This window comes from Gymnoscopelus braueri, assembly GCF_963280865.1.
Source record: "Gymnoscopelus braueri genome assembly, chromosome: 16".
In the NCBI taxonomy this organism is placed as follows: domain Eukaryota; kingdom Metazoa; phylum Chordata; class Actinopteri; order Myctophiformes; family Myctophidae; genus Gymnoscopelus; species Gymnoscopelus braueri.
In genome coordinates, this window is record NC_137616.1 from 12,146,576 (window position 1) to 12,168,361 (window position 21,786).

The 21,786-nt window shown below is 42.7% G+C and overlaps 1 protein-coding gene across 2 annotated transcripts in view; it reads left to right on the forward strand.

Moving 5' to 3' along the window:
- ankrd6b (ankyrin repeat domain 6b) overlaps nt 1-21,786 on the forward strand; it is a 62,992-nt gene that overhangs the window by 37,931 nt on the left and 3,275 nt on the right. Inside the window, exons 4-15 of one of the 2 annotated variants that reach the window (XM_080452553.1) lie at nt 1,567-1,665; nt 3,844-3,942; nt 4,701-4,799; nt 8,570-8,668; nt 9,485-9,583; nt 10,180-10,257; nt 11,535-11,639; nt 12,783-12,896; nt 14,873-15,046; nt 16,295-16,447; nt 18,913-19,026; nt 21,312-21,624. In XM_080452553.1, the coding sequence (XP_080308679.1) occupies nt 1,567-1,665; nt 3,844-3,942; nt 4,701-4,799; nt 8,570-8,668; nt 9,485-9,583; nt 10,180-10,257; nt 11,535-11,639; nt 12,783-12,896; nt 14,873-15,046; nt 16,295-16,447; nt 18,913-19,026; nt 21,312-21,624 (1,546 nt within the window). The remainder of the gene's footprint in view (nt 1-1,566; nt 1,666-3,843; nt 3,943-4,700; nt 4,800-8,569; nt 8,669-9,484; nt 9,584-10,179; nt 10,258-11,534; nt 11,640-12,782; nt 12,897-14,872; nt 15,047-16,294; nt 16,448-18,912; nt 19,027-21,311; nt 21,625-21,786) is intronic. The other variant, XM_080452554.1, reaches the window with a different exon arrangement.

Consider the following 21,786-nt stretch of genomic DNA (forward strand, 5'->3'; position numbering starts at 1 on the left):
CCTCCTCCTCCTCCTCCTCCTCCTCCTCTTCCACTCTCTCACGGAAAGCATCACTCTTTGCTCTTTCTCCCAGCAAACCTGGCGTGCTAAGTATCACTCACCACCGCTAATCTTGCTCTGCATGCACAGGAATTCCATTTATTTAGGCTTTTAGGCCTAGATGTGAGCCTTATACACGCAGTGATTCTCTAATGTTACTTTTAACCCGTTAAGACCTGAGGAGGCCAATTCTAAATGAGTAGTTCTCACACTATTTTTTTTTTTAAATAGCAGATGTACAAGCTCGCAGCGCGGCACGAAGTGACGCGCTGTGAGCTTGTATATCTGCTATTTTTTAATAGCCAACGCAAAAATCTAAAATGACACAGATGCTTTCCCGGTTTCAATGGGTAAATTTCAAAGACTTCCAGTTTGATGATTACTGGAGTAATTAGGCCACGGACGCCCATTTGATAGGATTTCTTTTTTTAATCTCTGGAACACCAATCTACACTGTAAAATCCTCAGTTGTCATTTAATTCTGGTCCATTTGGTTCCATTTAGGGATGCCACCGATTATTCGATTTTTCGAATATTCGTTACAGTCTCCATAATCGAATATGATTTTTAAAAATCGATTTTAATTATATTTTTTTTTTAATTTTTAATTTTTTTTTTTTTTTGTAAAGTTTTTTATGCCTTAGTTTCAATCAAAATATATGCTAATACTAATAATAGTAATATTATAGTCTTAATAATTGTAAATGGCCACAGTTTGTTTTACTGTAAAGTGGAGGAAGCCAGCTGCGCTGTCTGTGCAGACTCAGAGTGTCATTGGGGGGGGGGTTACGGTGCTGTCGAATAATCGAATAATATTCGCCAGGGCTGTCGAATATTCGAATTGGCTCAAGGTCAGATTGTGGCATCCCTAGTTCCATTTGCACACTTGTTTGTTGTTGATTTTGCCACTTTGCTGCTTTCTTGTCATAATATTGATGAGTTGCTGACCTTGTGCAGTATGGCTGAACGGCAGTGTTAATTTTGATTTAGTTTTAGTCATAGCCTTTTGAATAAATTGTCCTTTAGTTTTAGTCATATTTTAGTCATCTGAAAAGTTTTAGACTAAATCGACTAAATATCATAAGATTTTAGTCAACTGAATCTACAGTTGATTTTGTCGACAAAAATGTATTTTGGCCAGCCTTGATGGCAGATTTTACACTTGGTTGCATGCTGAAAATAGCCGATCTATAAGCTCACAACGCATCGTGAGCTTGTAGATCTGCTATTTTCAGAGCGCAACACCAGAGCGCAACCAAACATTAAATGACTTGTCTTTTAGTTCTACTGGATCTCTTCTCCACTAGTCCTTTCCCTAACATTTTAGTCTAGGTTTTATTTGCTGACGAAATTGTCATTATATTTACTCTTAGTTTTAGTCATAATAGCTTAGTTTTAGTCTTTTTTTGGGGGGGTTTTCGGGAGTGAAAAAAGGTTGTCGACTAACATTTTTCGGCATAGTTTTAGTCGATGAAATTAACACTGCTGAACGATGTGTTGTTGTTGTTTTTTTGCTCCCATGGTTAGGGGGAGCAGACGGCTCTCCATCGGGCCGCGGTGGTGGGAAACAGTGATGTCATCTCTGCCCTCATCCAGGAAGGCTGTGCTCTGGACAGACAGGACAAGGTAACGTATCTATGGGCCAGAGAAATGCTCACGCACATACAGTCACACATCGTCGCTGTTGGGGCGGAAACCTTGTATGTCCAAAACCGTTACTGTTCATGAGAATGGAAAAAGAAATAACCTGTATTCCAATGGAAGTTATTATTTAGTCACAAGCCCTTGTTAATACTTTTGGTTAAATATTGATACAACCCACAGACAGACTTAACCACTTTCACTTTCAAAATCCTATATTAAAATGGGTGGGTGGGTTCAGGCGGCCCGAACCTATAGTATTTCAAAAGTAGCTAAAATAGCAGATCTACAAGCTCACAACGCAGGGCACACCGCGATCCCGCTGATCCAAGTGAGAACGCCCGCGTCAATCGCTCCCCGTCTGAGATGGCCTTTAGAAGTTGAAATATGAAGATACTGTAGAAGGTTTCTGCCCGATAGCAACTCCATGCATGCGATTGCGATCACACGTGAACGCAGCAATGCATGAAATCAGACACGCAGAAGCAAACACACAAAAGCAGACCCACACCAAAGTCAGTTGCACAGGCACACAGAAACAAGTACACACACACACACACACACACACACACACACACACACACACACACTTGCTTGCTCACTGATTCTGTTAGTCAGTTGAACATATGCACATATGAACACGCGCACACGCGCACGCACACACACACACACACACACACACACACACACACACACACACACACACACACACACACACACACACACACACACACACACACACACACACTCATTCTGATGGCTGTTCGGTTGCGGGAAATGACAGGAAACAGACGGAACTGGAAAGCCATCAGAATGTCAGCTGGCATAAGAGCTATTTGACAAGCTGTAGGGAAAACATTGTGTATAATCTGCTTAACCTCATTCCCTGAGCAGAAATACTCTCTAGTACATGATAGTGCAACAGAGTGGACTAGTGTGCTCAGTGCTTAGAGCGTAGCCTGGTCCAGGCCCAGATTAACCCTGTGTGGTGCCCCAGGGCGACGTCTGTGGGGTAAAGATTTACCCATATACCACACCATACACCATAAGGTAATACGTTTTTCGTAAATCCAAACTTTATTTTACTAATAAAATTACTAATAGCAAATGCAAATTAAGGACAAGTTTCTCTCACTCTCAAACATGTACACATTGAATATTGACAATTTGGGGAGAATCGAGACACCCTTCCGGATCACTTCCGGACCCTTAATTTTTTTTAGTAGAGACCATCAGAATTAACTAAAATGGTGGTAATTCATTTTGTTGCATTAAAATAGCTGTTTCTGAGGATATCATGAAGCCTTGTTCCAATAAAAAAATGTAAAGGGTACTTTTTACCTATTTAAACTTGAAAACTGGTCAAAAATGACCCTAACATAATAGAAGGGGTTAATGTCCTCAAAGTCACGCATCCAACAAGCTTTAAACTGAGCAGATCGGACCTTCCGTTCCAATGGCCAAAACATCTTGAAAACGGCCACATTCGCCGAATTTCGATCGCCGATTTTCGATTGAGTTTTGACCATTGTCGTTTTTCTTTAATAACACGGGCTAGGAAGGACGGACAGTGACAAACTAGATACCTGAGTAAAGTTCACTTTGAGCTGCAGGCCGCTAGAGGCTGATCTTGTACATTGGCAATTTCTTTGCAGTTCATCTATTTTGCCGATCTATTCTTATTACTGGTACTGCTACAATTTTACCCACACTGTTGAGGAAGCCCCTGAATGAAAGAATTTCACTTCCTGCAATGTTGCAACAATAAAACCCTTGAAACCTTGAACCCAATGGACACTGTTCAGGAAGCCACAGACTTTGTAAATGATTATTATTATTATTAATTGAATAGATTTTTTTCAGGTTTTCTTTTTTCAAAAATGTTCCCAAAATAATTTCAGAAAAAGAAAATAATTATAACTACCGTTATTAAGAAATAGTAGTATAGTAGATAGCAGAATAGTAGATATACAAGCTTGTAGATCAGCTAATTTGTATTCGCTACTAAATAGGGCCTAAATGGTTAATTCATAATGGATTCTTTGTAAATGTGGGTCCTGGGGAGGACCCACATTTATTTCTCTTTTGGGTCTCTTTTGGCTGAAAAAGTGTGTATGCTTGGCAGTGGTGTGTTTTTAACTCAGCCTGTGCTGTGTGTGACAGGATGGAAACACTGCCCTGCATGAGGTCTCCTGGCATGGCTTCAGTCAGTCCGTCAAACTGCTGGTGAAGGCTGGTGCCAACGTCCATGCCAAGAACAAGGTAACTCTACAGCTACTGGACTCTACTGAGACTGGGCCTTAATGACAAAAAAACAAAGTAGTTTGGATGGACACCTCCATATCGATAATGTCACGATATTATGGTGCTTTCAGAAGATTCTTTTGCACAAGAAAATTATATTTTAGTAATGTGGCTATGAACCTGACTGTTATGCAGCCTTTAAATGTTCTATGACTTTCATTTTCACTTTTTTTTATTTTTAATGTTTTTTGGGGGGGTTTTATGACCTCAATTACACCCAAAAACCTGAACTTTGAACATTCAGTGGATTTTCTGTGGTCTGTTTTTTTTTTTTATAATTAGTCTGAAAAGTAATCTGGGATTGGCCCCTTGACTTTGATGTCATAGTCACTTAATCCCGCCCCCTCTCTGGATTTACAGTTGGATGGCAGTGTTAATGCATTCTGTCTGTACTTTCTTTCTCTGATCTCTCACTCTGTCCATTTTCTCTGCCTCTGGTCACTCTTATTTCTCGTTATCCCTTTCCTCCACCTCTTCTTTCTTTCACCGCTATGCTGCTCTCTCCTCCATTGTCTCTCATTCATCTCTCCTGTTGCTGATTTGTCCTTTCCGCCCTCTCTCATCCCGCTCTCCCTCGCTTCTTCCTTCTCTCTCTCTCTCTCTCTCTCTCTCTCTCTCTCTCTCTCTCTCTCTCTCTCTCTCTCTCTCTCTCTCTCTCTCTCTCTCTCTCTCTCTCTCTCTCTCTCTCTCTCTCTCTCTCTCTGTCCTTCTCTCAGGCAGGAAACACAGCACTCCACCTAGCCTGCCAGAACGGACATGCTCAGAGTGCCAAGGTGCTGCTCCTGGGAGGCTCCAGACCTGACAGCAAGAACCATGTAAGTTCCATGTACTGTAAAGCAGTGGTTCTCAAACTTTTTAATTTCACGGACCCCCAGTTTGGTATGCATTAGGCCACGGACCCCCATAACTCAGAGAGTGTACAAATGGAACCAAAATGGACCCTTACGGGTCCATTTTGGTTCCATTTGTACACTCTCGGAGTTACAGCCCTGTAAGGGTCCATTTGGTTTTTAACTATCAACGATTTTGCTGCGGACGCCCTACACCCCCCTCAAGGACCACTTGGGGTCCCCGGGAACCCCACTTTGAGAATCACTGCTGTAAGGTGGCGGGGAAGGCCTGTTGGCTGGAGAGATTGACTGGAAGGTCAAAGGTTTGATTTCTGCAACAGTCATATGGATGGTCAAAGTGTCCTCGAGCAAGGCACTGAACCTCTTAGTCACTCTCTCTAAGTCACTCTGGATAAAAGCGTTACCAACATGACCAGACTATAAACCAAATATTCTAACTACTTAAACCCTATTTACTTTGTCGACTGGGTCCCCCGGGGGTCTAGATGTTTTTCCCTCTACACAAAATCTCTTTGCTGAATGTTCGCATATTTTTGGCAAATCCTCCCTGACATGCCCAGAACAGGGACGCTAGGGTTTGTGTGTTTGCGTAAGGAGCCTTTGCTGCCATTGCTGGTGTGGAGCAACCTGTCACACTTAGTCAGGGATGCAGAGATTGCTGACACAGTGCAATTTCTTTAAATATATAGACTTCATCCTTTATGAACACTGTCTTGCCAAGCATCTCCTGCAATCAGGGGCTCTGAGCAATGATGGGTTATGTCCGTCTGTCTAAGGTAGACTGGGAATGGGATCAACTCGTTTTCGGATCTGGTCTAGAGTGGCTGTAACTTTGCGTCACCAAGTGCTACTCCAAAATGATTCCCCTCCCTCAGAGGTGTCATAATTTTAGGGCCTACCCATAAACCTGTGATGCGGTGCAGGTTAGCTCATCTTTAAAAAAAAAAGAGTGTACTGGTATGTCCATGTTTTATGGCATACCATTTGCCAGGCTACTCGATTTGGCATTCCTGTGGGGGAACACTAACATTGTTACACCCATGACCGGATACTAGTTGGTTGGTAGGCCTGGCCTAGACCGGATCACACTAGTCTGTTGGCAAAGAAAACCCGGTTTTCCCGCCTTGTGGAAATCCTGGTGAGGCGAGGTTAATCTAAGGTGTTGCATTATGTTCAGGATGTTGTGATTTCATGGTAAACTATTTCAAAACAAACAGGAAAATTCCTAACTAGCTGCTGTTATCCCGCAATCCAGGTTGGACAGCTTCCTCTCCACAGCCCACTGAACACACACACGGTGCCTTTTGCAAAGGTACTTCATTATAAAACACCTTGTGGTGCATCTGCACTTCAAACACGGCCTCTGCCTCGCATGAATGTAATCATGCAGCACAGCCCTGGTCTGTAGGGGGGGTTGTACTGTCCCCCTAGTGCAAGGGTTCACAAACCTTTCAGGCTGTGACCCCCCCAGAATAATCATATTTGAACTGGGGACCCCCACCCTGACAAGCACTTAGAATTGTAGGCATTACATTTAGTTTGACTCGGTTCCACAGATAAATATTGTGAAAATAGCCGAACTACAAGCTCACAATGTGAGCTTGTAGTTCGGCGAGGCGTTGTGAGCTTGTAGATCGGCTATTTTCACAATATGTATCCATTTGGTTCCATTTGTACACTCTCAGAGTTAAATTAACACTGAGGATTTTACATTGTAGGTTGGGATCCCAAAGATAAAACAGTTGTATGAAATGGGTGTCTGCGGCCTAATGCATGTCAAACTGGGGGTCCTTGAATTAAAAAAAGTTTGAGAATCACCTGCCACAGCGCAGACCCCCTGGTGTGACAGCTGTGTGGTGTTTTGAATACCTAACCATCGCTAATGAACCACATTCCACCTGGCATCCCTATTCATGCCTCCGTCTGCCAACAGCCGGGACTGGAGGCATGTCTGTCCCAACCTCGTGAATGGCCGTATGTCAGGGAACGCCTGGAGGGAATTTGGCACAAACATCCACTTGGACTGAAGGAGGAAGTGATTAGAAGTAAGGTGGTCAAAGTTCAAAGTTCAAGTTCACTGTGACCTCACAAACACACGTTCATTGAATACTGTACCTTCAAAGTCTTCATTCACTACATATACTGTACTACGGTATGTGAGTCTGGACAGACACGAATGTAACTGCAACTGGTTGACAGAGGCATACAACCACGATGCAATATTTAACATTTTCATCGTTACAGATGAAAATTCTCAAAACGCCTAGGCCTATATATTTCATTTATAGATCATTGATATGCCAGTGTCAAGCACACAACGCGTCGCTTGACCTTCTAAATCAGCTATTTTTGCTGTGCAACACCATCGTGTGACAAAATATAATTCAGGCTTGTATTTAAACTACCTCCAATCTGTCTCAAACTGAGAAGCAGCACCGGCTTCGGTCTAATAATGGCATGGCTTACCGGTGAATCTCTCACGTCATATTGATCTCTTCTTTCTGAGTATGCCATTTGGGAAACGGAAGGTTCCCGGTTTGATCCCGAGCTCCCCCCCCTGGGGCTAGTGTCTAAGCAACCTGGGTAGAGACCGGATTTCGTCCCGTTTACTCTCCTTCAGCCCTCCTCTTCCGGTGGTGCTCTTTTGTTTTCATTCCTAATAAGAACAACTCTACACGTTGTAATGGGAGTTGCCGACAGATTCGGCTGCGGAGCTCTGAATCTGTCTTGAGAGTTTAGTGTCTAAGTGTCCTAGAGCAAGACACTGAACCCCTAAGTCCTCTGTCGTGATGATGAGAAGGATGGTGTCTTGCATGGTTTCCTCTGCCATCGGTGTGTGGGCGAGTGTAATGCACATTGTAAAGCGCTTTGGATTAAGGCCCTATATGAATGCACCATTTAGACGGCTCGCCCCATAAAAACAAAGGACCCACCCAAAGGCTGTATTTGTTCCCATAGCTCTGTTGTTATGCAGAATGATCTCAGACGTATAGACACCCTTACATTTAAACAGCCACAACACAGGTTTCCCTCCAGCCCACGACTACTAACAAGGCCAGGTTGGCGCCTGTTCGAACAGGGAGTGGAACTGGGAGGGGATAGCATGGGAAACTCCTCACTGTCTGTCAGGTGAAAAGAAGCAGCTGGTGACTCCCACATGTATCGGAGAAGACATGTGGTTGTCTGTCTACAACCCTTCCCAAGGAAAACAAGTAGGGGTTGGCTGTGACAGGGACATATGGGGAGAATCGGCAACGACTTTGTGGAGAAAATACAAAAAGAGAGGCAGTCCTAGTGTTCAATACTGTATCTGTAAGATATTTGTGACGCATTCTGTAAATGTTATCATTTTTTCTTAACTCTACTGTCCCTATTCTGGGCTAATTGTTCAACTATTATAGTTGAGCATTCAGCGAAAATAGCAGATCTACAAGTTCACATCGTGTTGTGACACGTGCGAGCTTGCAGATCTGCTATTTTTGGTGAAAAGATTTGGTGTAGAGGGGGAAAAAAAGGAGGGGGTGGTCAACGTATGGTTTAAGTGGTTAATTAATAGGCGAAACATGGCATGTTGTGTTCTTTTGAAGCTAACCTATTCTATTATAAACTGGAGGAAGCTTTTACGTATCTGCATAAGTACCAACTTCTGATGTTGAATGCTTCTGTGGAAAATCCAATAAACAAAGTTTAAAATAAATAGATAAATAAACTGGTGGATGTTGTGTTGGTTTCAGGCGGGGGACGCGTGTCTGCATGTAGCGGCCCGCTACAACCATGTGGCCATGCTCCGCATCCTCCTGGGCGCCTTCTGCTCCGTGTCAGAGAAGAACCTGGTAAGAAAGGCTTGAAATGTATGTTTTTTTTATCATTCACCATCGCAAAAAAAGTTAAAAACACACCATTCACCTTGAGACTCGGCCGAGCAGCGCTGGGACTTAACTTATTTAGACCTGGAACACCTACAGTATAGTAACGCTATTATACCTTTCAAGCTGGGAACACCTATATGTAGTTGTTGCTATATACTGTACAGTACTATATACTATCCATTTTTTGACTAACAATGTAAAGTCCTCACTGTGCGCCAGTAGGATACAACAGCAGTGACGAGACAGAAATGTGTGGGGAGGACTTACTGTAATTGGCCTAATGGCTAAATTGGGAGAAGAAAGGGGGTGAAAATAATTGGCTTCTCTAAATTTTAGGAAAATAAAAATAAAAAAGTAAAGAAAAGAGCATCCACAACACATACTCAGATCTGTGCAAAAGTAATTCAGGATCTTAGATGCTCTTTTCTTTAGTTAGATTCTCCGTGTAAAATATGTTCTGTTGCACTGAGTCACTCGAAACAACAATCATCTGCTGCATTTACATACAATGTAGGCCCATACATACTTATACAAGCATTCAGTGTAGCATGACGCATGGAGGCATTAATAGCAATTCTCTCTCTCTCTCTCTCTCTCTCTCTCTCTCTCTATCTCTCTCTCTCTCTCTCTCTCTCTCTCTCTCTCTCTCTCTCTCTCTCTCTCTCTCTCTCTCTCTCTCTCTCTCTCTCTCTCTCTCTCTCTCTCTCTCTCTCTCTCTCTCTCTCTCTCTCTCTCTCTCTAATGTGTGTGTGTTTGTCCCTGCTGTTTTGTCCTGGTCAGTCTGGGGACACACCGCTTCACGTGGCAGCTGCTCTGAACCACAAGAAAACAGTGCGGCTGCTGTTGGAGTCCGGAGCAGACGGCAGCATCTGCAACAATGTGAGTGAGTGCCCGAGGGCCCCGTTCGTTCTACATCCTTAATGCTCCGCAGCTTTGTTCTGTTCCCTTAATAACTTAATGTCAACATGACACATCTCTGTTCATTAGAGACCCCATCCTCTTCAGGGCTTTTTACAAGAACTACTTACCTCGCAGAACTCTATTTAACACTGCCTGTCTTGTCTATAATCTGTTTAAATACCTGCTGCTGTTTTTATATGTTGGATATGTCTTCCACCTGCACAAGAAGCATTTCTTCCTTCCATAGTGAAACCTATTCATTGCGGTTTTTTTATGTTTATCATGCACCTTATATTGGACTTTGTATTATTTAAATTGACTGTGCTTTCCATTTTTTTCTGTTCTGTGTTCTTTTCTTCTCTATTCTGTCTTTCCGCATTCTAACTGTTCCTGTAACTGCCATGTTAAAAGCTTGCACACCAAAAAAAGAATTTGCACTCTCTCTGAGTCTGTCTGCCCGAGTGATATGACAATAAATGTGTTTCTGATTCTGACTGTGCCTTTTCTGTTGATGCACTGTATGTACGTATACCCTTCTATATAGCAGCTGTCTATGTGTGTTTCTCTATCTACAGGCAGGCCAGACAGCGTTGGACCAGGCCAGAGAACACAACAATCCAGATGTAGCTCTGCTCCTGACTAAAGCCCCTCAGGTGAGACCACCATCTCCCAGTCTGACAACACCTCCTAGTGCCAGCGTTATCAATTGCTGGACAAAATGGTGTTGTGCTCCTTTTGTTCGGTCAGAGCATGTGTTGTTTTTTGGCTGTCATATCTCGTTATGTTTTGGTCATTGCATTACTGTATATTCCCAGCAGTAACCATTAACCACTTTGGCATGTCATTATAGGCTTGAATGTTCAGAAATTGTGGGATATTTCACAATTTTCACAAAACAGTAAAAATAACGGATCTACAAGCTCAGAAAACGTTGCATTGTGACACGTTGTGAGCTTGTAAACTGGTATTTTTGCTATTTGTTGTATAACAAAGTATATAGGGGCTTAAGGGCCATCCACACCAAGCACTGCAATGATTATAATAGTTAGTCCACACCACAATTATAACGATGACAGTGGTGAATACAGTTCTATTGTAGTTATAGTCATAGTGCTTGGAGTGTGGACATCCCTTTAAATGGTTAATGGTTAAATAGGGCGGCCATAGTTGAGTGGTTTGTGAGCCTGGTTAGTGAGCCTGCCTTGGACCCCAGAGGTCCCTGGTACGATTCCAGCCCTCAGCAATGAGTCAAAGTGTCCCTGAGCAAGACACTTAACCCCTAGCGCTCCTCCCAGCACTCAACTGGGTGAAGCTGAAAACTGCAGTTCCCCTGTGGGATGTGATAGGAATCGAAATAGATAAATATAGGCGTTAAATTTAGGCGTTAAACTCATGTTCAGTTTCAGATTCATCTTTCCACTGAGTTCACACAGAATACATGTCCTCCACATGACTTCACTCCAAGATCAGCATCAGACTCATTAATTATCCCAGTCCCAACCTAATTAATTGCAAAAAAACATAATTTGGGGATAAATGTTAGATTGCATGCATCATTAATAATCAGCCGTGTTTTGAGAACCTTGTAGCCAGCAGTTGTGTATTGAGAGGAATAATTATGATCAAATGATGCATTTATTACACTGTGTGTGTGTGTGTGTGTGTGTGTGTGTGTGTGTGTGTGTGTGCGTGCGCGTGCGTGCCTGTGTGTGTGTGTGTGTTGCTGTATTTGTGTTGACCTGTGTTTATGCATTGTTTATGCATAGTCCATTTATCTCCCTGGATGAATGAACACACACTCTAAATTGGCATAATCATGCCATCCCAATTAAGTTTTAATCAGCCACTGTGTGTGTGTGTGTGTGTGTGTGTGTGTGTGTGTGTGTGTGTGTGTGTGTGTGTGTGTGTGTGTGTGTGCGTGTGCGTTCAGGTCCAGAGCTTCACGCGTGGCAGGAGTGTAAGGAAGAGGAGAGACAAGCTAAAAGCAGAGGGCAGAGCCCAGTCGGTACCCAGAGATGAGATGCTGCCCAGCAAGGTAACAGTACAGCGCCAGTACAGGACAGTGACAGCAGTCACAGACTCACAGCCAACCTCTCATCACAGCGCTGGAGATTGGTTTAACCCATTAACACCTTTACCGCCGGGCCCGTAGTTCTACGGGCCGTTAAATCCAACGGTTAAGCGCCGAGCCCGTAGTCCTACGGGCTGCGGTCTTTTCGCGCATGCGCGGTCCGGGTGCACTTTCGGAATTTTTTTGATCCACTTCCGTTTCCGGTTTGATGACAGGAAATAGAATTATTTGGGATCCGGTTTCGACGATCACGTCCGCTCCCATTCTACAGACGAAACTGAAACTCAATTCTCTTCCTGTAGTTTTTTCTCCTCGCATTTCACTGTTTAACGTAATCCGCTCTAACTCAAACATGGATGCCCCGTTTGACACGTGGTTTTCACTGGGAGATACAGGGAGATCTCGCGGATGTAAACAGACCGTTCACGGCTCAATCTTAAGGATTTTAACAAGATCTATGGCGACATGAAAAAAACAAAAAAACAACAAAAACACCTTGGCACTGGTGAGTACATTATGAGATTAACCTCTGGCGGTGGATGTGTTAAGACCTGAGGCCGATTCTACAAATGTCTCCTAAACAGTTTTCTGAAACACTTGCTATATTATCAGTGGTTCTAAAACTGTTTTCATGTCAAGGGCCCCCGAAATGATATGTATTTGGCCGCGGACCCCCATCCCAAAATATTTAGTTCCAGGGACCCCCACAAAAGCAAAGATTTGAGTTACAAATGTTCGCTTTCAAAAATATATATTCAAACATTTGCACAAAGGTTCATGATTTAAAAAAATTGCAGATCTACTACAAGCTCATAGGCGGCACTCGGTGCCGCGATATGAGCTTGTATATCTGCTATTTTTGAATAGCCAAAGTATAAAATGATGGTTAAATTGAATCAATTTATTTTAACCACATTAACCCTGTTAATACTGTCAAGATTTTAAAAAAATGATTTATTTTTATTCAAAAATAGCAAAGACAGCTTTGCTATTTGTCCTATATAGCGAAGCTATGCATATTTTTCTGTATTCTGTATTTTTTAACAAATTGAACCCTGCAGATAAGCATTGAAAAAAATGCTGTTTGTGTTGTTGTGGTTCTTTCAGAACAGTGTGTCTGCTGCTGAGGACACCCAGAGCAGTGAGCGGCTGAACTGCAAACACAACGACACCACCGACACCAACGCCAAGAGAGGCAAGAACAGGAGACACAAAGAAAAGGTAAGAGTAAGGCAGGCAGCTACACCTTGGGGGAGTCATCAGATCATTATGCATTTCACCAGTGGTGGAAAAAGTACTCCATTTGTTTTAAAGTAAAAGTATCAATACTGCCATGTAGAATTACTCTGTTACAAGTAAAAGTCCGGAATAAAAAAATTACTTGCGTAAAAGTACAAAAGTATTGGTATCAAAATGTACTTAAAGTACCAAAAGTAAAAGTACTAAAATGTTTGAAAATAGCAGATCTGTTGTCAGCTTGTAGATCGGCTATTTTCAAATAGCCTGGGAAGCAAAGCTTTTCAGGTCTATGATCCGGTCGGGAGCGGAAGTAGCCCTACTTCACCATGTGCGTCATCCGCGTCATCAGGTCCGGAAAGACGTCACCCCAAAATAGGTCCGTCCTAATAAAATCCTTGATGCGGCGTAGTTTAGCTTATTTTTTAAATATAAATGTGAGTGTACTTACCGGAGACTAGCATTAGCATCTGTATTATTATCCCACTGGGAAATTCTATTCCATTTAAATAGGGATTGGGGAACTAAAACGAAGCGGCACTGAAAAACCGGATCGCTACAATCCGGAAAGAGGATTCTTTTATTTTTATTTTTTTCAGTAGGCGTGGCCTAGACCGGATCACACAGGTCTTTAGTAACGCATACCAGGCTTTCCTCCGAGGTGGAAAGACTGGTGATGCGAGGTTAATTTTCAAATAGCCGAGGTATAAAATAAGGCTAAAGTGGTTAATGTATGTTTTATAATGTAATAATTTATATCTGCAAAGTAACGTGTAACTAAAGTTTTCAAATAATTGTAGTGGAGTAAAAGTACAGTGGCCTCTGAGATGTAGTGGATAGAAGTAAAAGTATAGACAATTGGAAATACTCCGGTAAAGTAATAGTACCTCAAAATTGTACTTAAGTACAGTACTTGCACTTAGTTACTTTACACCACTGCGTTTCACACTACAAGAGTCTCTTTCTGTCACAATATCGTTGTGGTTTTCACACTATGCGATTGATCGCCGAAAAGGGATCACACACTGCAAGATGTTTCACTGGACTCATCGGCGAGAGTATAGAGCCCTGCAACGGCAGAGGGATCCCGGGGTACCCGCAGGTCCCAACGCAAATCTTACGGGCGCGGGCAGTATTTAAATGGGCTATACGCACCGTCCCGCAATAAACCAGATATAGAGCACCTGGAGGCTGGAGCATGTGTGGTCATGCTTTACTTAGGAGAACATAATTTCCCCTACTGGGTACAGCGAACAGAGTCTCTCTCTCTCTCTCTCTCTCTCTCTCTCTCTCTCTCTCTTCATTTACTAGAAATGTTATAAATTGCAGCTTTATAGAATGGACGTTCCCATTCGTAGCAACACTGTGTCAAACACAGAAGTGAAATTAAAGGACGACTTCACCCATTTTCAACCAATCTTTATATAATTGGTCCTCACTAAATGCTCATTATTATATGGTACAATTTTTGTCTACTCACTCTGTGTCCCAGAGGAGGGCTGTGGACCGTTCAGAAACCTGCCTACTAGTGACATCATCGATGGGGAATCCAAGCTAATAGAAACTGCAGGCTTTCTATTCCTGGAAAGTTAGCACGCTATAATGGAAGCCATAGCCGCTTAAATACATTTTGGAAAAAAATCTGCCTAACGATGATGTGACTGGTAGGCGGGTTTCTGACGTGTCCACAGGCCTCCTTTGAGACACAGATCAAGTAGATATATTTTGTAATCATTTTATCATGAACATTAGTGAGGACCAATTATATGAAGATAGGTTTAAAATGGGTGAAGTCGTCCTTTAATCAATCCACGAGGGACTGGATGACGAGTTGGTTGTGGTATTCATAGAAATATGCATCATCATCGGTAAAGTCGGTGACCTCTTATGACCTATATGTATGGGTAAAAGTCAAATAAAAGGATGTTAATGAAACAGGGTGGTCTTTTCCATGGGTATAGCCTGCTCTGTCGGACCCACTCCGCCGCAGGGAGAACAGGCACGGCGAGGCGGCTAACAGGAGGAAGGCTAAACAGCGGGGGTCCTCCTCCCCCCAGCCTCCAGGACCTCCACACAACTACAAGGCCTTCCAGCTCTACACGCTGTACCGCGGCAAGGATGGCAAGGTCATGCAGGTGAGAAGAACGCACACCGCAAATCACCCCCTCTGCAGTGATTTGACCCATTAAGACCTGAGGCTGATTCTACAAATGCCTTCTAAACCAGTAGTTCTTTCAAGATTTAAATTTCTTTTTCAAAAATAGCAGATGTACAAGCTCACAGCGCGGCACGAAGTGACACGCTGTGAGCTTGTAGATCTGCTATTTTTGAATAGCCAACGTTAAAATCGAAAATGACACGCATGCTTTCCCGGTTTGAATGGGTTATTAATGCATTTGAAACAGCAGTGGTGGAAGAAGTACGATGTTTTATTTAAGTAAAAGTATCTATACCACAATGTAGGAAATACTTTGTTACAAGAAGAAGTACTGTATTAAAAAATTACCTTAAAAAAAATAATAGTAGTAATTATTCAGAAATTTGAAAATAGCGGATCAACAAGCTCACAATGCGATCTGCTATTTTTGAATCTACAAAGTAACGTAACTAAAGGTTTCCTCTGAGAAGTAGTGGATTAGAAGTATAAAAAAATGCACATACTCGAGTAAGGTAAAAGTAGCTACAAATTGTACTGTATAACTACAGTGTGAATATGTGAATGTACTTTTCCACCACTGTAAAACAGCAGCTAAAGCATTGCTCCTGACCACCCAGAGACAAATTGCATATTAGTTTTGTTGTGTGTCAATGTTGGATTGCACCCAGCTTCTCAGAGCCAGTAGCTCTTCCATTCCAACATGGAATGGAAGAGCGAGAGCGATGCGACGAATGTGTGGTCTTTTGCTATTTTTGGATACTAGAAGTTGGAGCCACTACGCGGCCCTCACACCTACGCCGCACCGATCCGACCAAGATGTCTGACTATTTTTTCGAATTAAAATTACAAATTTATCCCACGATTTTGTAACCCTATTTTTTCACCCAGTGCCAATGCTTAAGCTTGTCATCCTGGGCGCTACTCTCCCTCTGCCAGCCTGGGGAGAGCCCCGAACTGAGCTCATGCTTCCTTCAACGCATGAGGAGTTAGCAGACCGCTTCTTATCACCTGACAGAGGGCAGTTTCCACCTGATCAGGGGGAGGCAGTATAGAGACCAGGATTACTGTTTTTGGTGTTTTCTATGAGTAATCGATAGAAAAAATGTCATTTTGGGGGTGAACTACTCCTTTAAGGTCCGTTCAGACAAAATGTGCAGGCAATGTGGCTGCATTATTACATTTTGGTGTCATGTGTGATCAACGTGCGCCGAATCTCTGTTTGCAGGCTCCTCTGAACGGCTGCCGCTGTGAACCTCTCATCAGCAAACTGGAGAACCAGCTGGAGGCCACCAAGGAGGAGATGAAGACGGAGATCCACACAGTCCAGGACCTGATGAACAACAAGATGGGTCAGCTAGACCGCAAGAACAAGCATCAGGTAACACACATGCACAATTGTCACATAATACGCAGAAATTAATGTATTTTTTAACATTTTAGCATAAGTATAAAATAAGGTTTAATACCCAATTTAGACTGTCAACTTAAGTACTCAGCCACCGTTGGTTCCTACAGTATTTTCTCCACCTACCATAATAGAATAGTTCCCTCTGATTATGCTTCTAAGAAATCTTGGATCCATACGCTTATGTTATTAAAACCAGGAAAAGAGTACAACACTTATGCCACATCACAATATTACGATATCTATCTAGAGCCACTTGAGTGTCTTGCTCAAGTATTCTTTGACAGGACACATGCCTATTTATGGAGACATTGCCCGTCATGGGAATTGAACCTGTGACATTAGCGTTTGGGTTCCAGGGGCAGCAGGCTGCCAGCAGCTAACCGCTAGCCCCCACATATAGTACAGCAGCAGGCTCATTCAGTTGATTAGCTGCATCTCAGGGATGTGTGTTTTTTCCAGTTGAGTGCAGATGTTGCTCTAAGTGTTTTGATCGTGGTCATGCGTACGCCAATGGAAAGAGCATTGAACTAACGTGGGGAGGATTTACTGGTTCCATTTCCTGTGAAGAGGACGACAGAGCATTAAGCACATACAGTATATACTGTAGGGCTTAAATGGTTAAATCCTGACAGGGGCTGGGGCTCCATTCCCCCTGAAGTCATCCATATATGAAAAATATATGGAGTGATGGTCCTGTGATGGTCCTCTGGATAAAAGCTATATTAACACATTAGACACACATTCTCACACACACTCCTACCTGGGAAGATACAATGCTGAATATTGCATGCATGCATTATGCATGTCAGTGGTTCTCCAACTTTTGATGTCAAGGGCCCCCAAATAAATGTGCGTTTGACCACAGACCCCCATCTAAAAATATTTTTCCCCGGGGCGGGGACCCTATACAAGATTTGTGTTGTACTGACATAATACTGGCATGATAGTGACATGATACTGACATGATAGTGACATGACATTTATTGTTATTTTATAAGAAAATAAGCATTAATTAATAGTTAATAAGGAACTTAGGTCCTTATATATGAACCGTATGTGTTAATAAAGCTATATAAGTTTTGATAATTAAGTTTTGCATTGTAACCAAGTTTGACTATAAGACATTTATAAGCGCTTATAAGAAACTAGATAGAAGAGGCAGAAGACAGATAAGGTGACCAAGTGGTTAAGGCGAAGGACTGCTAATCCATTGTGCTCTGCACGTGTGGGTTAGAATCCCATCCTCGTCGATTTTAATTGCTTGTACACTTGGAAATATCCTACCAATTTCATATGACACATGACATGCCGTACGCCCAAGTCAAAGTCACCAAAGAATGATAAATGCCTATAACTGCGGTGATCTCGGCGTACGCCCGTTTTCCGGTCTGCGCAAGCATGATAAATGAGGGCCATTAAACTGTAAAACGCTATAAGTCATCCTAAATTACATATTAACTATATTATTTCAAGGTTTGGGGACTGTACTTAAGTCATGTAATTGGGTAGCACTGATCTACAGTATATATGGCAGCTGGAAAACAAAGAAGACAGACGAGGTGGCCGATTGGTTAAGGTGATGGACTGCTAATCCATTGTGGGTTCAAATTTCATCCTTATCGATGTCAGGCATATGTTTGAGTGTGGAACACTATAAGCCATCCTAAAATTGCGTAAGCTGACATTGCGCAGCTCGGCATGGCCGCTCCCTCCAGGGTGTCTCACTAGCCTCAAGTCCACTTCTGACGGCGTGTGCCTTCCTGGCTTTAATTGTTTTTACTGGATGTGTCAGCGGCACTTATGTGTTCCAGTGGGCGGGAGTCGGGACTACCAGGAGCATTAAAAAGCGACACGACACGGTAGTGCCGTCACGTCTATACTGTAGGTTGTTTCATGGTCGTGTGATGTGACTTGATGTGTATCATGTCATTGCGGACAGAGTGACATACAGTACATACACAACTGATTGCAGTAGTTGGCAATCGCTTTAATTTAACAAGGTTTAACAAGATGACATACTTACAAACAGACAGCCTCATTACAATAGTTTTTGTGTTTTTGCAAATCGCTTTAATTGCTCAGCTAATAGGAAATGCAATGAAATGTGATACAACTGTAAGCTTATTTTTTCTGCTGCACACACACGCACACACACACACACACACACACACACACACACACACACACACACACACACACACACACACACACACACACACACACACACACACACACACACACACACACACACACACACACACACACACACACAGTTGCCTTCCAGTTCAAACATATTGCATTCCACTCCAAAAACTGTTGCCTTCCACTTCATGAAAAAAACATATCAAACTGGGGGTCATTACAATGAAAATGTTTGAGAACAACTGTATTATGTTACTCAGGTGTTAAACATTACATGACGTGTTATGTCTCAGATGCGGGCTCTCGACAAGATGACCGTGGAGAGGGTCTCTGCTGAACGGGGCGAGTGCCTCCATCGGATCGACCAGCGGGCTACGCAGGAGCGACAGGAAGGGGAGAAGAGACAGGTAAATACTAAAGCAGCCACCTTCAGCACATCCAAGTTTCAAGTTGAATTACCGGTACTCTCATGAGCAAAGGACCTGACAGCAACTAATGGATACAACATACACTATCAGTCTCTTGACTTTCCTCACTTCACTAAAGCTCTAAGGATCTTGTTGTTGGATCTTGGATGTTCAGACTGGCAGCCCAAATACTATTTTTGGTCTAACAGGCTTGGAATCAGATGGGTTTCAATTTGGATACTCAGACACTGAAGTCTGATTTATTTTGGATGCACGCAGCCAGAAATAAGTCTGGCAGTGAAAGAGTTAACAAGGATGCGATTCAAACCCACATGTGCACAGCTCAATGTAGTATCAGTGTGTCAACATACCTACTAAGAAGCAGTCTCACTCACAGAAGAAATGTTTGCGCCTTTTTGCTTACTGCAGCAGCAGTCTGACAAACGGGCACGTTTTAGCTCTTCAGGCCTTCATCAGGGTTTCAGAATTCTCTCAAGACAGTACAACTTGTAGATCTGCTATTTGTGAAAAGAAATCGTGAATATGTGTGCAAATCTTTGAATATAAAATACATTTTTAACTCATTTTGGGTGGTCCTTGACATGAAAAAGTTTGAGAACCACTGATATAATATCAACATACGTTTAAAAAATAAATAAATAAGGATTTAGAGGACATTTGTAGAATTCCCAAAAGCTAAGCTTTGAGTAAAAAAAACTTTTTAACGATTTTTCCAAAAGGTATAGCAGATCTACAAGCTTGTATGGGCTATTTTTGAATATCCCAAAGTATAAAATAATGGTTATACTGTAGCAAAAAAAAAATGACACAGTATGCGTCCCTGGATTGAATGGGTTAACACAAAAAAGGAGGTTGTGTCCCCAGAGGGAAAAACTAAAAACTAAAATTCTTACCGAATGGGTTCCCAGACTGGGAGTTCAGCGCTATAAGTCTGCACCCGTCCTTGATTACTGTCAGTAGAGCACCTTAACCGTTCGGCCACCTCTCGTCTGTCTTCTGTCTCATCTCAGGCACCTCGTTTGTTTCCTGCGGTATTTTCTCTCCACCTACAATACTATAGAACATTTCCATCCTATAGGCTCTGTGCGTTACTGTAGTCCCAGGTTTTCAGAAGGTTTCTTACCCGTTTCCTGTTCAGCTGCAGTTTCCCATAGGGCACGCCACCTTCTGGAAACCTGGGGCTACGGTTTTGCACAGAGCCTATTATGTTACTTCCAAGAAAAGAGTGCTACTATCCAAGAAACCTTGGATACATTATGGTTGATACCCTATTTAGGATTACTTGTAGTGTTCCACACTTAAACATAATTATGATTGGCTTCAACGAGGATGGGATTTTAGCCCACACATGCAGAAGACAATGAATGGGTAGTGCATTGCCTTCAACACATTTGTTATTTTGCTCTTCCAGCAGTGCCACCGGCAGCCTGTTATGCTACTAAGGTACAATACACCCTTCGTCAAGTTTAAAGGGCAAGACCACTTTGGTAGAGGTTTGGGTTGTGTAGTTACCTTGCCATGATGTAACTCCAAAGGTGGGCAAGAAATAAAAAATAATTGCTCCATTGATTAGAAATTGATAATTCAAAATATGCTCCTCATTAACTTACATTGTACGGTAAAACAGCTCTCAAAGTCACTCTTTTAGCACATAAACGAACGCAAACAAAGTTGATTCAGACAATATAGAACATCACCAAACCCAGTACTGTTTTTTTTTTAAATAAAAATGTCAACTTCCTGTTGATTTTGCCATTTTTAATAAGTAGAAAACCTGGACTGGATCCGCGGATCCGGATCCAGATCTTCAAATAGTAAAATCAACAGGAAGTTGACATTTTTATTAAAAAAACAAACAGTACTGGGTTTGCTCTATATTGCCTGAATCAGCTTTGTTTGTGTTAGTTTATGTGCTAAAAGAGTGACTTTGAGAGCTGTTTTACCGTACAATGTAAGTCAATGAGGAGCATATTTTGAATTATCAATTTCTAATCAATGGAGCAATTATTTTTTATTTCTTGCCCACCTTTGGGGTTACATCATGGCAAGGTAACTACACAACCCAAACCTCTACCAAAGTGGTCTTACCCTTTAAGTAACGCAGATAGGCCAACGATGTCTGAATACACAAATCCGATCTGATCACTTGCAAATAACAGTGTCAGGCAGTCCTTCAGATCGTATTTGAGAAACAAATCAGATTTGCCTGCAGTCTGAACAAAGCCTTAAGGCTTTTTTTCTCTTTTCTCCTGCCTTTTATTAAGCAGGCCTCAATAGTCAACGATCTAAAGAGCTGGTGCCTGACCAAGCTGCAGAACATGGAGTCGCGGTTCACCGGGGAGCTGCGCGCCGACAGACTGCAGCGCTCCACCTCCATGACGGACGGCCTGAGCGAGGCGGATGTAGACGGGCTCACGGTGCTTCCTGTCGGGCAGGGAGGCAGCAGCGAGTGCCTGACGCCCGACGACACCACCAGCAGCGCCCCTGCGTTGCCGGACGATGCCCAGGAAAACTCCGGTGCAAAAGAGGGAGGCTCGTCCAACCACTACTTTGTGGTGCACGCAGACAGCTCCCCAGGTATGGGGGGGTCACAAAAACGTGGCACTAATCTCACACACACATATGTATGCATGCACGTGCACACACACGAACACACTCAAAGAACAGAGACTTGTTTTAGCACATACACTACGTGCTTATGTAACTTAACATTACGTAATCATCTGAGCACATTATGCT